Here is a 16035-nt window from a genome sequence, read left to right as displayed (position 1 = left end):
AATGTCAACTGCACCTATACCATGCATTTGGGTTGAACAAGTGAAATCCTTTGTTAAAAACATCCCTATTTTTGCCCTTAGATTTGAAGAGTGTGCTTTGATCTGGTTACGGTTCAATCAGCAGATGGTTACTGTGGGTTTCTAGAATTCATCGTCAGAGACAGTCCCTGGGCTAGGGCACGCCTCGTCCATATTTCTGCGAGCTGTGCCATAGTAGCAAATGTACAGCTGGTGTGTTTTCAATAATCTCACTTACCTCCAGAAAGAACCCATGGCCACTTGGAGAAACATGTATGTGTTTGTACACAGGAAGGGCAAAATAAAGATAAAAGAGGTATCAGAAAACATTTAGGAAAAGGGGACGGATGATTGTTCCAAAAACCAAGGGTGGGATGTATACTTCGGATGAGCCCTTCTGAGCCCTGTGCTTCCTTACAGCCAAAGCAAAAAGAAAAACACAAAAGGTTATAAAACTCTCACTGGCAAAGAAAACTGTGGTGGTTTGCCTTATCCAGCCACTTCAGGGATCTCAAAATTGATTCTGTACCCTCCCCCAGATCCCTATCTTCCATCACAAAGAAACATAAAGGAAAAAAGCACAATGTATTCTCTCAAAGAGATTCTGTTGTTGTTTTTTTAAAAAGCTTTTATTTTTAAGTAATCTCTACACCCAGTGTGGGTCTGGAACTCACACCCCTGAGATCAAGAGTCACACACTCCACCAACTGAGCCAGCCAGGCGCCCCTCAAAGAGGATTGTTTTAAAAACCAAGACACCAATCTGACTGTAACAGTCCTTGCTCAAAACTCCTCAACTATTACCAGCACCCACAAGGTCAAGCCCAACTTCCCAGATTGACGTATGGCTACTATAACAAATTACCACAAACGTACTGCCTTAAAGCAACACAAATTTATTACCTTCTTGTTTAGGAGGTCAGAAGTCCAAAATGGGTCCTACAGGGCTAAATCAAGGTGTCAGCAGATGTGTGTTCCTTCTGGAAGGTCTAGGGGAATCCATTTCTTATCTTTCCCAGCTTCTAGAGGACATCCAGATTTCCTGGCCTCTGGCCTCATCACTCTGCTCTCTGCTTCTGTTGTCACATTTCCTCCTCCCCAACTCATTCTCTGGCTTCCCTCTAATGATCCTTAGGATTACACTGGGCCCACCTGGATAATCCACAATAATCTCCCCATTTCAAGGTTCTTTTTTTTTTTTTTTTAGATTTTATTTATTTATTTGAGAGAGAGAATGAGAGAGAGAGAGAGAGCGCATGAGAGGGGGGAGGGTCAGAGGGAGAAGCAGACTCCCCGCTGAGCAGGGAGCCCGATGTGGGACTCGATCCCGGGACTCCAGAATCATGACCTGAGCTGAAGGCAGTCGCTTAACCAACTGAGCCACCCAGGCGCCCTCATTTCAAGGTTCTTGACGAACACATCTGCAATGTCTTTTACCATGTAAGAGCACATGTTCACAGGCTCCAAGGATTAGGAAATGGATCTATTTGGAGAGCCATTATTCTACATATCCTACTCGATATGAGGTTCTGTGTTCCAACTGCACGCAACCTGCTTTGTAGGCCGATTTACTCAACCCTCTGGGCATCTCGTGACAGACACACATTTGTTACCATCTTTCCAGGACACACCCTGAATTTCAGAATACCATCTCCCTGGCCACAAAATCCTACTTACCCTTTAAGCACAACTCCATGTCAGCTCCCCTGATGCCCTTCCCTGACTCACTCAGCTGGAATTGTGGCTGGCTCCTTTGACACTTACACGAAGGCCTATTGAGAAGCACTCGTTTTGGTGAGTCTTCCCTCAGGGTTATTTGTGTGTCTGTCTCCAGCATGAGACTAAATTCTATGGAGCAAAGACTGTTCTTACACACTTTTTATATCACTGTCCCCTTACATAGAAAGTAAACACTCAAATGTGTGTTAAAGGAAAAACACACATACAAACACATACTCTTCAATAATGCAAAAGATGGAAAAAGAGCTCTGGGACCACTAACTGTTTTCAGTAAGCTGCCTGTAACAACAGTGAAAAACAGATGCCTAACAGTAATAGGACTGGTTCAAAAAATAATGGAATATCAAAACAACAGAATGTTTTGAAGCTTTCCAAAACTGATAAAGGCCATGAAACATGGAAGAGTGCATATGGAATAATCAAGGGGAAAAAACACTTCAGAATATATTTGCTGCACATCCCTGCCAGTTTTTTTCCTAAAGCAAGACCTAACAACTCATGTCAGACGTGTTCTCAAGCCACAGCGGACTGTTAGCTAAGCCCTGAATTAGGTGCTCTGCTGCCTCTGCTCATGTGGTTTCCTTTAGTAGGAATGTCCATTTCCCATCTCTGACGGCCCACTTCCTACCCATATTTCAGAGTCCAACTCTCATACCCCCTTGGAAATGAGGTCTTCCCACATCCCCTTAATAGAATGATTCCCATGATAGCATCTGTCAGTCTACCGCATATGAGAGCTGGGATGACAGCTCCCGGTGCCCACAGTGCTCCTACCCCCCGAATCTACAGCTTGCCCCACTGATCGGTCACGGCATGCTTTTGCGCTGAGGCCAGATCTTTTTTTTTTTTTTAAAGATTTTATTTATTTATTTGACAGAGACAGACACAGCGAGAGAGGGAACACAAGCAGGGGGAGTGAGAGAGGGAGAGGGAGCAGGCCTCCCACTGAGCAAGGAGCCCGATGTGGGGCTCGATCCCAGGACCCTGGGATCATGACCCACGCTGAAGACAGCCGCTTAACCAACTGAGCCACCCAGGCGCCCCCTGAAGCCAGATCTTAAAAGAGCATCCTAGATAGCCACTTTCAACCGAACAGATCTGTCAGGTGAGTTGAAACTTTTATGCCATCTCTATCTTAGAGTTATTTCTGGTCACACGTGTCCTCCATGCTAGAGTAAGCTCCGGGGCGGGGGAGCCCCTCTTTACCACCATTATCAGAGGTGCTCACTAATGTCTGCTGAGAAGAATGGCTACACCGTGAACTGGAAGGGACTGCAAACAAAGCGCTTGTGTTACTATGGTGGGATCAGGGTGGAGTCTGGTCTTTGCTTGTTTTGCTATACAGTTGTGTTAGTAAACAAAAATGTTTTCAAATGGAGGAAAGCCAGGGAGTAGGGAAGAAAGAGATCAGAGAGGTCCAAAGGGACCACGGGTGAGGACGGTCCGAGTACACCATACGTACCTCACGACTGGATTTCCATGGTACAGGATATAAATGCCAGCCTCCTTATTTGAAAAGATTTGATTGTTCCGGATGATGCCTTTCCCATTGCCAAGGACAACAATGCCAGAACGAAGGCCATGGTGGATCTGGTTACACTGCAAGGGAACATGAGACAGCACAGAAGACAGATCAGACCAGCCAGCAAGAAGCAGAGTGCTCAGCTGCCACCCCACAGCAGGGCCACTGAAGACCTTCAGCTAGCGTATGACAAAATGAATGGACCGCGCTGCTGCCCCACCACACACACGCAGAGCTGTAAGGGAGAATCCAGAGAGAGGAGCTTTCGCCACCCAGCCTCTTGCTCTCCACCTGCAAAGTGGGCCACTGAAAACTGCTGAGCCTCCGAGCTCCCCCGACCCCCCATTCATCTGGCCAGGCCACACCACCCCGGGGCCAGGGAGCCCACCTCTCCGGGAAGGGCAGCCCCCACTATATGACAATGTTGGCCACGTGTAGTCCCAAGTGGGCCACTTTCAAGGAAGGGGGAGAGCCATCTGGCTCCTATTCCTCACTTCCCATGCAGGGAGGGCCTGTGGAAAGGTGCGGCTCTGGGGAGCCTGGTTGTTCCAATGTGGCACGAGAGCACAGAAGGTGTACGCACTACAAAGACCCTTAGATTTATTTCGAGCATCTCTTTGTATGAATGGGGAAGCAGGCCCAGGGTCACACAGTGTGGGGCAGAGCGAGATCTGAAGCTTAGTTTCCCAGTTACCTGCTTTTGCACAGTGACAACATTTTTAGATCATAATAAGTGATAATAAAATTCTTTCACTGTTTAATTTACAGCCTAAATACATTCCTGTACTTAAACCAGGAAGTTAGCGGTTTCTCTTCCAAAACGAATTCACAAAAACAAAGTTCTAGCTTGCTTGAAAATGTGCCACACTGTAAGCTCTCCTATTCTTACTCACTTTCCAGATTTTCTCCTGAAGGATTTGGCAGACTCACCCGGGCAACCACTGCCTAACAGAAATCACTCACAGGTTGAAAAGCTCAGCGAGAGAAGCGTAAGCAGTGGCATTTCCATCCCCCCACACCCTTTCATGAAGCCAGGGCAGAAACATGACGCCCCCTCCCCCTCCCCCTGCCAAACTGGCCTGTCCCCTCTGCCCTGGGAAGGCAAACTCCTCTCATCTCTCCGGCAACAGTGGCGATAACTTCCTCAGCCAAGGCTGTGCGTCAGATGCCAGCTGCATGGTAGAGATGCAGTGAGGGGAGGGGGTGAGAGAGGACACTGGCCAGGCATGTCTTTTTAAACAGTTAGGGACTCCCCTTCATCTGCATTTTGTGAGGGCAGTCTACTATAATGGGTCAAGAACAACAACCCTGAGTCAGACTGCCTGTCAGCTCTGTCATGAGTTGTATGATTTGGGGCAACATCCTTAGCCTCTTTGTGCCTCAGTATCCTCATCTGTAAAATGGGGAAACAATAATTCTGCCACACAGGGCTGTGAAAAGATTAAACCATAAATAAGTAAATATATACAAAGTGCTCAGAACAGTATGTGGCATACAATAAGCACTATGTATAAGGGTGGATATTACTTTTTAAAGTCCATAAGAAGTCTGACACATCTCCTACTTCCTAGGAAATGTGTCTCTTGGGGAAGCCCAGAGTAGAAAAAGGGGCTGTTCTCTCATATCACTGGTCCCATATTCTATCAACTTAAGTGGCTTTCTCATTGGTGTAAAATCAAACTCATGTGACTTCACAATATCCATGAAACAATCTTCAGAATTAATATCTTAAATGTCCTTTTTATTGTGAAGAATGATCTAACTTGGTGCTTTATTTTTGATCCAGGTGTCTATTGTAGGGCAGATACAGCTTTATTTTTATCAAACTCAAAACCAACCAGAGCCTATCAGGGCTGAGGAAGTGCTCTGTGAAATTTCCCTGTCTATCCAGCCCTATTTCTTACTAAAAGGAGACTGGAGGGAGGTGATCTATTCAAAGCCACTCCCAATACATGAAGAAAGAGGGAGGCACAGAGTCATAAGGACATACAGAGAAAAGTGAAGGAACCACTTGCAGGCAGGAAGCAATATAAATTCAAGACAGCGTGGCGCCTGGGTGGCTCAGTCAGTTAAGTCTCTGCCTTCGGCTCAGGTCATGATCCCAGGGTCCCCATCTCGAGCCCCGCATCCGGTTCCCTGCTAAGTGGGGAGTCTGCGTCTCTCTCTGACCCTCCCCCCTCTTGTGCTTGCTCTCAAATAGTCTTTTTTTCAAAAATAAATAAACTCAAGATGGCAGCATTTACTTAAATAGTCCCAGAAAAGGCTTGAGAACCAAGAGCCACCTAAAAGAGCATGAAGACAGAAGTACCAGAATGAGGGGGTTGGACTTTTTCCGGATGTCTACGCCGGCCTCTGCATTGTGGTAAATGTTGTTGCCAGCGATCAAGCCTCCGCCCTCCAAGCGAAGAAAGATGCCCGACGCTCTGCAGCGGTGAATGTCATTCCTGAGCATGACAATCTAGGCAGAAAAGAGAAAGCCATTTGTTCTCTTATCACAGGTTTTTTATAAAGCCGCTTGGGGACACTTGAGTCCTCTCCTTACCGTCTGCTCCCTCCACGCTATTCCGCCCACAGGCAAGGCCGTCTCTTCCCACCTTGTGTACTCCCAGCAGCGGAGCAAGCTCTGTGCCCTGCTTGGCTTTGCCCCACAGGCTCCTTACCAACCACCGTGGTTTGTTTTTTTTTTTAGTAAAACCCGGACTGAAGCTTGGTCCCATGCCCCGTAGTCACAACTTGAGAGTGGAATAACTGGATGATGGGATGGAAGGGACCCTCAGAGGAGATGGGACTTGGTGGTCTTCAAATTCTATGTGGACTGGGGTCACATGAAGATCTCCCCAGGTTCCAAGGGCACAGCTACAATGAATGGAATCAGGTTCCCACATGTGCCTTTGCTAAAATTCACCTGCCTGAGAAAGCACCTGAGAATAACCTCCTACCTTCTCTTTTACTTTGTAAGACAAAGTCCTATTCTTGTCCATTCTGAATCTTTCTTGGGTGTATGGCTCAGGGGTGGAAAAACCCCTGGTACTCCAAACTACGGGACAATTAGAAGTATTGGTACAAGGAAGCCTCCTTTATTTTTTTAATTTTTTTTTAAAGATTTTATTTACTTATTCATGAGAGACAGAGAGAGAGAGAGAGAGAGAGAGAGAGGCAGAGGGAGAAGCAGGCTCCCAAGGAGCAGGGAGCCCGATGTGGGGCTTGATCCCAGGACCCTGGGATCATGACCTGAGCCGAAGGCAGACGCTCAACCATCTGAGCCACCCAGGCGCCCAGGAAGCCTCCTTTAAACAAGGTACCACAACCCAGCACACAGCTTATTTAAGGGGATGTATTGCCACTCACATTTTCTTTCCCTGTTTAATAAGCATATTAAAAATTCAGAATATATTTGTATTATTTTAAGCAATTGTATAATAGTAAAATACATTAGGATAAACGATATATTACACTAAAATAAGTCTGGGAGTGGTAAAGTAGAAGTACAGCTTCAAGGAGAAGCCTTCTGTTTAGGAGGAAGTTGGTAAGAGCATCCATTGCTCCCACACCTACAAGAACAGGATCAGGTAATATACAACAACACACACTTTCTTGAACCCATCAGAGAACTGAGGTGGCAGGACAACCAAGGAGCCTGGAATCCAAGGACAACAGGCACCTCCCAGGAGATGAGATGTGAGCCCGTGCTTGCCTGCGCAGATGCAGGCCCCACGAACCGGTAAGAATCCAGCTACAAGTTTTAGCGAACTGTTGAAGGCCAAGTGTGAACTAGCCTGAGGGTGCGGAAACTCTGGGAGTAGGTGTGTCTGTTCACTTTTCCATGCGCCTCGCTAGGTGTTCATGGGGAAAGACTGGGGACCGGACAAGAGACTGGGGACAGCCTCCCTCATGGCACAGGCATGGGGGAAAGACAGTGTGGCCACTGTGGGAAAAGCACTAAGCCCCTCTTGGAGTTTTCTCCCCAACTTTCCTGCCGAACAAGCCTGAAGCAGCTGGGGGAAGGGCAGCAAGCCCCGTCACTCTCAAGGAAGGGAAAGAAAAAACCCCACCTCGGGCTCTGATCATTAGAGTCCCCCCCCTCATGCTGGGGGTGAGGCAGGACCTACTTCCAAGCCCACAGACACAGCACCTACCTAAGACTAAGAACAAACGTACCCGAGAAACCCTACCACCAGCCAGAGCCACGAGTGAAAGCGGTCTACTGCTGGGAGGGCAGGGAGCAGAGCAAAGCCTACTGGCAAACCAGCAGAAGGTAAAGAACATGAAGCCTATGGTAGGCGGAGGATAATAACAAAACCCAAACCAGCTCAGTCCTCACTAGACTGACCCAAAACCTGGTCCTCTAAAGGTATGGCAAAAGAAGAGGTATGCCCATCTCCACACATAAATGCAATTGACCTCAGTCTCTATACAAGATACACAAAACAGCAAGATAAACACCAGTCTTCTTTGTGGAGCCGGAAGCAACTGGGCTCTTTCTGTCAGCCTTACTCCCCTGGGGATGTTCTAGAGGACAGGGAGGGGTGGCTGCCCTCAGGCCACCGGATCAAGGCTTTGCTCCCAGGCATGGGACCGGCTCAGCAGGCCCAGCACCTCGGCCAAATCTCCCTGCTTGTATGAATGCCACTCAGGATATAGTTGTACCTGATGCTGGATACTCAGGAGATTCATGGATTTTTTTTTTTAAGTCAAAAATCCTGAATATCAGTTTCTTAGGTTCCTTGCTAGAGACTTACTAGTAATTTATAGACTGCACAATTCCTGCCAGAAGCCCCTGGAGGCAATTGTTTAAAAGAGCTACAAGGAAGGTTGTATAACTTTTCACTTCTCCTTTTAGATGACTCCCAGCTACCACCTGCTTCCAAGTCTGCCTGGCAGGGCATATTTCTCCCCAAAGCTCCAGACCCAGGTAACCAGACGGCATCTCTGCTAGATGTCGGAAATGCCCCAAACTCAGCATCTGTCTCCACACTCTAACTCCCCTGTTCCTGCTGATGCCTCTGCCACTCAGGCCAGAAGCCTCGGCCTCATGCCTTTGACTGCTCCCTCCTAAAGCCCTCCCTTCTACCTTTCCAGAATGCCCTGTCCCTTCCCCTCCATCTCTGGACCACAGTTTTCCACTGCCCCTCATTGGTCTTGCCTCCAGCCTTGCTCCCCTCCATTCCATTCCCCAGAAAGCTTTCCAAATACAGATCTGACCACAGTTCTCCTCTGCCTAAAATCTGTCCGTGAGTTTCCCTTGCCTTCACAGCAAACTCCAATCTCTGTGGCAAGCCCTCTGTGCCTCAGCTAGCTGACTCCTGCAGACTCCCTGGTCCCCTGTCGCAGCCATCAGCTCATGCTCTGGCTGCTTGAGTCATTGGTGACTCCCTAAACGTATGGCGTCCTTTCTCACATCTGGCCTTCAAGCACACCTCCGCGTCTCACAGCTTCCTGTTGCCGGCTCCTACACAGCTCAGCCCAGGCACTGCTCCTCCAGGGACCCTCTCCCTGAGGCTGGGTGCCTATGCCACCCACAGCACCTCTGTCACAGCACCTCCCACACTGGACTGTAATAGCACTTCTAAAAAATAAACAACAAAAAAATCTGTTGAGCACTTGTTCTGTGCCAGACATATTGCTAAGAACTTTACATATATAACCTGAGTTAATCTTTACCATACCTGGGAGGCAGATAGTATTGTTAGTCCAAAGGACACATAGCTATTAGGGGGCAGAGGCAGAATTCAACTCAGAAGCCACACTCGTAATAACTATGCAAGAGGGAAGACCCTCCTGGGGGCTTAGACCAGATCCTTTCATCGTGGTACCTGAGAGCAAAACTATTACCCATCCTTTTGATCTGACCATCATCTTTTATTCTCTATATAGTAGTCTGATGTTCTTTCAGGGTAACACCACCCTTTAAAATCCTCTTTGGAAGTGGGCTGGACAAAATGCAATCCAAATGTGATTGCTGTTAACCATTCTAGCAGCCTGAAGAGATCTGTGAGTCTCACACGTGACATGTGTACAATGCCCTACAGCTTACTAGGTGCTCTGCCAATTTTATGGCATTGGATCCTTACAAAACCCAGTGAGAGAGGCAAGGCAGGGATGCTTATTTCCATTTTATAGAAGAGGACAGTAACGCTCGTGGTGAGTCAGTGGAGAGGTAAGACTCAAACCCAGGAGCTAGGCCATGCTTTCTTCCAAAAGGCTGTGTCTTTCCTTTCAGAAGCCTTTCGTGTGCTCAGTGGTTTGAAGGATCTGTGGACTGTCCTGCGGTGCCCAAAGAGGCTGCAGGGTCCTGATGGCATCAGTGGCAGGACGCACTGCTCTTAGCACAAAGTCCCAGTGTCTCTCAAAGGGGCTTTCCAGGCTCGGGGTGAGGTGGCGTCTGCTCACCTCCCCTGCCTCATTTTCAACCACTCCTCCATCCTCAGCACCCTGTTACAATCAGCCTCACACCCAGGTCCCAGCATAGAGTGTTCCAGCTGCCTGGAACGCCCTCACTCTGCACCCTTTCAACCACACGCACACCAGTCTCCTTGGCTGTCCTCTACTCATCCTACACAGCTTTAGACACCTCTTCTGGGAAGCCTTCTCCAGTTTGGATCAAAGCCAGTGATCATGTGTCCCTCAATTTTTTCTCATCCAGGCTAAAGAGCCCTTGTTCCTTCTACTAGGACTTGGGGACATATTTGAGAAGCAGCATGACATAGTGAAAGGAGTTGGAAGACCTGGGTTCTAGTCCCCGTTCTGCCACTAACTTGCTGTGTGACCCTGAGTGAGTCACATTTCCTCTCTGGGCCTGTTTCCTCTTCTGTAAAATGAGAAGAACAGTTTCTGCTCTGTCCAAATCAGATGACGGACATAAGGCAAGGGTATGTTATAAGCTGAAAAAAAGATGATTTTAAAAAAATGCAAAACAGCCTCACCAAAGCCTTCCTGTGTATAGGCACAGGAACCTTCTCTCATTAATCAAAATCATGTTCCTAGTGACCCAGTAAGGCCTCACGGGTCTGTAGAGTAAACCTTACGACAGTACCTTGCTATTATGTATACACCGCACTGCATAAGTCAGGTTCCGGAAGATGTTTCCTTCCATCTTGGCTCGGCCATAGGAGCAAACGAAGACACCTCCCTTCCCGTCCCGGAAGAGGCACTTGCGGATGAGGCAGCCCTGCACAGAGCTGGCCAGTGCCATGGCCTCCTTGTCCTTCTGCAGCTCCTGCTGCAGTGAGTTCAGCACTAGGCAACTGGGCAGCTGAATGGATGCTCCTGGAAGTGGTGGGCCGAGAAAGGAGCCCCCCAACACAGGGCGTGGGCCCTGCACTTGGTAGGACAGTCTGTATGTGAGCTGGTCCTCCTCCTCCTCCTCACCACCACTAGGACTCAGGCCTCCGTCACTGCTGTCTGGAGTCTGGGCCACCCTTTCCCCATCACTGCCCACCTCTGCCTCCTGTGAGCCAGCCTTGGAGCCCGGCTTTGGGGAGGTAGAAGATGGGCTGGTAGGGCTTTGGCTGCCCTCAATGACAATGTCACAGGTCCTTGGGCTCCAAGCCTGGTCCCTGCTCTCCAGGTCTAGGGACATTAAAGAGTCAGAGTCCTCTGTGGGGAGTATGCTGGGTGAAGACTTGATAAGCCCTAGTAGATACTTGTAGGCCCAGTTCTTGTCTGCAGATGGGTGGCCCTCAACAGTCACAGAGTTGTTTTCACTGCCCACAAATTCACAGTTTTCCAGGACACACAAGGGCACATTGTGCAGGAAAACATGGGTATTTTTGAAGGTACAAAACTTCACTTGGCAGGTGCCTGGGCCATGGACCTGGATGTGCCCATTCTCAAAGTTGCAGTTGTCAAACTGAACATGACCCGATGTTGTCTGAGGAATAGAAAAGAGAAAATGGATAAAACAGGGATAAGAATTGTTTTGCTAGTCAGTATTCTAACTGCCCTTTAAGGAGGGTGGAACCTGGAGAGGCCATTTGTCCTGCTGATCCTGTTCTCCTCCCCCCCAAGGGCATGTGTCAGCCCCCACACAGGGGGACAGGGACAGGAAGCTGCTCTGCATCAGAGGAAGGATAATTTGGAGTTGCTGCCTTTCCCTCCTTCCAATCCCAAAGGGACTGGAAATGGATCAAGGCAGAAAAGTTCACACTCTGCAACAGGGCCCTTCCTAAAGACTGCAAATCTCAAGTAAATTCTCCCAGTACTCAATTAGTGTCTAGTGAGAATATAAACTCTGAGGGGTGAAGATGGGGAAGAGGGAAGAAGCTGAAGCTCAGAGGGATGCTGGGTGAGATGGAGTCAACATGGTAACACAGGAGGTGAACCAGCAGGGCGAGCATCACTCTAGGGATGATCAGGAATGACAGGGAGAGCTTTGGATTTTCATAAACCAAGAATTGGCTGGGATTTGAACACAACTTTACTGTGACCCCTGAAGGGCGAGGGAGTCCCAGCTCGGTGTCTTGGTTACATGAAGAAAGTGTGAGATCGTGAGGTGTCTCACTAGGTCTCACTCCTCGAGCACATCTTCCCTTCACCATCCTCTCTCAGCCCTGCAGCACCCCACAGAACACCAGCTTGGCATCTGAACTCAGGACAGAGCCAGGCAGAAGCCTGAGAGCTGACAGAAGACAGGCCAGGAGGAGCTGAACCCTGCCTGGGCTAGGCTGGGCAGGCAGTTGTAGAGGCCCAGCCACAGTTCTGGGAAAGAGTCCAGCCTGTGTGGCAACCGGTACAGGTGTGTGTGTGGGGGGAGGGGCACAGCAAAGGACAGCAGGCTGTGTCCCTAAAGAGGAGGACAAGGAGGTAAGCTGTCATGGCCCAGCAGTACTGAGCAGGAGTTAAGATGGGCTCTGGAGTCTGACCGCATAGGAATAACTCCCAGCTCTGCCTCTTTCAAGTGTGTTATTTTAGATAGGACTTCATCTCTCTGAGGCTTTGTATGCAATAGGGGGCTTGCCAGCTAACAAAGCACAAGGTAGAGAGCCAGGTACAAAGTTGGCACCCACTGAAAATTAGCTACCATCACCAGGGACACAAAGAGCAGAGACTCCTCTGGGGTGGGGAAGTGCTGAATCCCACGCACCACTCACCTGAGCCCCTTAGCTCCCAGGCCTGGCTGAGAAGCACAGCTACTCTATATTCCTGAAAAAGAACTGTTTCCAGATTTCATGCTAAATTCCATCAGATGGATTTGAACCAGAAAATGAGGGAGGATTTCATGATCCCACTGAGTAATCCAGACATATCCAGCCCTGAACAGTTTTTACATCCTCTAGTGGTGAGCACCCTGGAGAGCCTGGCCCAAAACTTACTCGCCTTAACCCCTATAAGCTCTTCCTTATGGCTAACTTAATTTTTTCTTGCAGCAATTTAAGTCTATTTGCTCTTACTGGGTCCTCTCTGTAGATGAACACAAGCTATCTGAAGATGCAGAGCCATTGCTGGGGTTCTCCTCAGAAGTCACTGAAAACCGCTGTGAAATCACCCTGGTCTTTGCATTTTGCAGGCAAGGTCATCCTAGCCCCTTGTGCTGTTTTCAGTTAAAAGACGATCACGGACGGGAGCACTAATATATGCCAGGCCCCAACCCCTGAGCATCTGAGGCTGCACTTCCAAGGGAGAAGGAGAGGCCGAAATGAACATATTACTCTAAGAGTAAATGTCATATGAAATGTGAAGGGTCTTGAATCAAACTCTTCTTCTGGGTCTGCAGACCAGCCTAGGAGTTGTTCATCAGTCCTCCTGAAACATTCTAGGCCTAAAAAGCAGGCTTTTAAGTTTCCAAGGAATCCAGCACAATGTAATTTCAAAGGTACTTAGAATTTGAGTTCTAACCTCACTAATTAACCACCTGAGAAATTTACTTAGCATCACTGAGCATTAGTGCCCCTGATCGGCAAAATGGGGATACCATGTCTACTGTCTACCACAACTATTTGTTGTGGGGATCAAATGAAGTCACAGATGGATAGTCACCTAGATTATGAATATAGGCTTTGGATCCTCGCTCTGTTTCTTACTAAGTCTGAGACCTGGGTATGTCACTTAATCTTGCTGAGCCTCAGTTTGCTCATCTATAAAACCAGATGGCATGGCCCCTCTTACTAATGGCTGGAAAGCATACGCCAGCCACATAGTAAGTGTACTATAAATGACTGGTCGTGTGATGATCATTACAAACCCGAGAGACAACGTGTTGTGATTGGTAGTCACAGTGGCAATATAATTATTACTGACTAGGTCTGAAGTTCAGATATTATTATGTTTCTAGGCAATGTAAAGCTGTAGACTCTTCTGCTGGGAGCTACCAACATGTCAATACATTCTTTGCTTTGAATACAGCCTGTGCTCTGTGCTCCTAGAAGGTTAATGTTGGGCTGGTATTTCCTGGCCCTCTCCCCAGTCACTCTTGGTAAAAGCCTGACCTTCCCTGACCCTCCTCCACAGGGTGGGGCTAACATGCTAAAGGTCATTGGTCCTGCATAGCCTCCCCTGGCTTTGGCCGTCTCTGGGCATGAAGTGTTCTCTGCTTCCTGTCACTGTGTGGTATACTCCTGGACCTGGATTTTCCACCTAGTTATTCCACTCATGGTGCCAGCTCATCCAGTGTGGAAGGAAAGAAGTACAAAGCAGTTTGGGTCTTGAGTCCCCGGCTTATTTTTTAATACAGTTTTGCCAGGAATAAAGCAGAATGTTGATCGTTACTGATCCCTTACCCATTTCTCAACTGCTGCAGAACTCAGAGGAGTATGTTATAGGAACAATGACAAAACCCTCAATTCCAACAAAAAAGGGGTTGCAAACCCACTGAGAAGAGGCCCAAGTCGTGGGACCGGAGAGGCCACCCATCTGGATGTGGGCACCCACCTTAAACATGAAGGGTGAGAACCAGGCCGGCATGAAGACAAGGTTGCACAGGCGTGTGGTGGAGCAGTGCTGATCGATGCTGGCGAGTAAGGCCACCTCACCCAACTTCCCATGGCCTACGATCTCCACAGGCACCTTCAGGATGATTTCACCCTGCTCTTCATACACACCTGGAAATAGCACAATTCGGTCATACAGGCTTGCCATGGCCAACGCGCTGCCCAGGCTGTCAAACTCATGACCTGGCCCAACACTCAGGGTACGGCGTTCCCTCCTCCGGCGAAACAGAGAAAAGCAGACAGAGGACTCCAAGTCCAGGGCATTCTTGGTCCACGTCTTGGAGGCAAGGTAATGCTGCTTGAAGGCCTCCCTCCAAGACTCAGGCTCCACATCAGGCTGGTTGGGCCAGTTGGGGTGGCGGCATTCGGTGCATCCCAGACATAGCTGTCGCCAGCGAGTGCTGTCGAGACTGAGGATCAGTTCATACCAGGCCCTGCAAACCAGGCTGCAGCGGCCCAGGTCGGGCAGGTGCAGGTAGGCTAAGATCATGCGCCACAGCTCCAAGGGGAGGCCGCCAGCCTCCATGGTCACCTGAGAGACAGACACAAAACAAAAGAAGTTTTTGCCGACCCTGCTTACAGCTCCCCCTTCTTGAAATATTCCCTGCCTTCTCCTGACCCCAAGGGTGTGCAAGTGAACAAGGCCTGGCCAATCATAGGACTCCATCTCCTCAACTGGAATTCTCTGGGATTTTTCTGCCTGGAGTCAGCAGGGAAGACTCTCTTTTCTCTTGGTCAGACACTATGCAGATATGACCTGCGAACTGCTGTCAGCCATGTTCCCCACTTGTGGAGAAAACCTTGTGGTACCAGAGCCAAGCAGAAATGAGGAAATGAAAGATGAAAAGTGAAAAAGATAAAGAAAAAAAGTGATCACATGTGTATGAGTCCTGGTGGTACTGATTCCAGATTCCTGAAAGCTGCCCTGGAATCTTTGGTTCTTTCTTCAGTTCTATGAGGTACCTAATGACCTTCTAATAAATACCCTTTTTTGCTTAAGCTGGTTTGACTTGGGTTTCTATGACTCATCACTAAGATTTTGGACCAGTGGAACCCCTCTTTGGCTGTTACAGTCCTGGAGCTCTGGATTCCCTAGACTCCCAGGGAAGGGACCTCTAGTTCTTCACACGAAGAGGAATAAGAACTGAGGCAGTGTGTGTCCATCTGTCTGCCTTTCCTGTTACCAGACCAAATAATTATCACTGTTTTCCCATGTAAGGCAGCCTTAGGAAACACTGAGGCTGGATCAGAGGCTGTGGGTTTTGGTCCTGGCTCTGCTACTGGTTACTGATGCAACCCTACTGTCCTACTAAGCACCTACCCTACTGGCTGCCCAGCCATCTGCCCCCTTGATCTCTGCCTCCCCCAACAATTTACCCCACATACTCAGAGATGCAGGGCTCCCTGGTAGACATGTCTGTAGAATGATACTACCCCAGACCCTTGGCAGCTGGACTCTGGATGGCTCCAACTGGGCCACTGAGATCTCCAGGTGAATAGGAGTTGCAATTCTAGAATCGGTTGAATTCTTTCCTGAATGGAAGAGAATGAATGGCTTCTTTCCTAAGATAAAAACTCAGAAAAAGTTGCTAGTGACCATTTTCTCTGCAAGGGGGTGGGGGTGGGGTGGGGCAGAAGAAGTTAGTCTACATTGAGAGAAGAATGAATCAGGAGACAGAAACAGAGAAAAGGGCAGAAACCAGGGGCATCCCAGTTTCTCTATAGCACTCCAGGTCATGGCTCCAGCCTATGCTCAAAACTCAGCTTTATCTTTGCCTTTTGAATTCCATCAGCTAGCTCTGTACTTTTGTGATACATTCTTCTTGCTCAA

At 48.5% G+C, this 16035-nt stretch overlaps 1 protein-coding gene across 2 annotated transcripts in view; it reads right to left on the bottom strand.

The window, feature by feature from the left end:
• The window catches only part of FBXO10 (F-box protein 10), a 60178-nt gene that overhangs the window by 11969 nt on the left and 32174 nt on the right, over positions 1 to 16035 (bottom strand). For both annotated transcript variants that reach the window (XM_027616445.2, XM_027616444.2), the window contains exons 2-5: positions 14146 to 14736; positions 10313 to 11149; positions 5588 to 5737; positions 3220 to 3356 (exon numbers count right to left, since the gene is read on the bottom strand). In XM_027616445.2, the coding sequence (XP_027472246.1) occupies positions 3220 to 3356; positions 5588 to 5737; positions 10313 to 11149; positions 14146 to 14730 (1709 nt within the window). In that variant the 5' untranslated portion in view covers positions 14731 to 14736. The remainder of the gene's footprint in view (positions 1 to 3219; positions 3357 to 5587; positions 5738 to 10312; positions 11150 to 14145; positions 14737 to 16035) is intronic.

The sequence above is a fragment of the Zalophus californianus genome, chromosome 13 (genome assembly GCF_009762305.2).
Source record: "Zalophus californianus isolate mZalCal1 chromosome 13, mZalCal1.pri.v2, whole genome shotgun sequence".
Classification (NCBI taxonomy): domain Eukaryota; kingdom Metazoa; phylum Chordata; class Mammalia; order Carnivora; family Otariidae; genus Zalophus; species Zalophus californianus.
The sequence above is the reverse complement of the archived record's forward strand: the minus strand, read 5'-3'. Positions and strand labels throughout refer to the sequence as shown.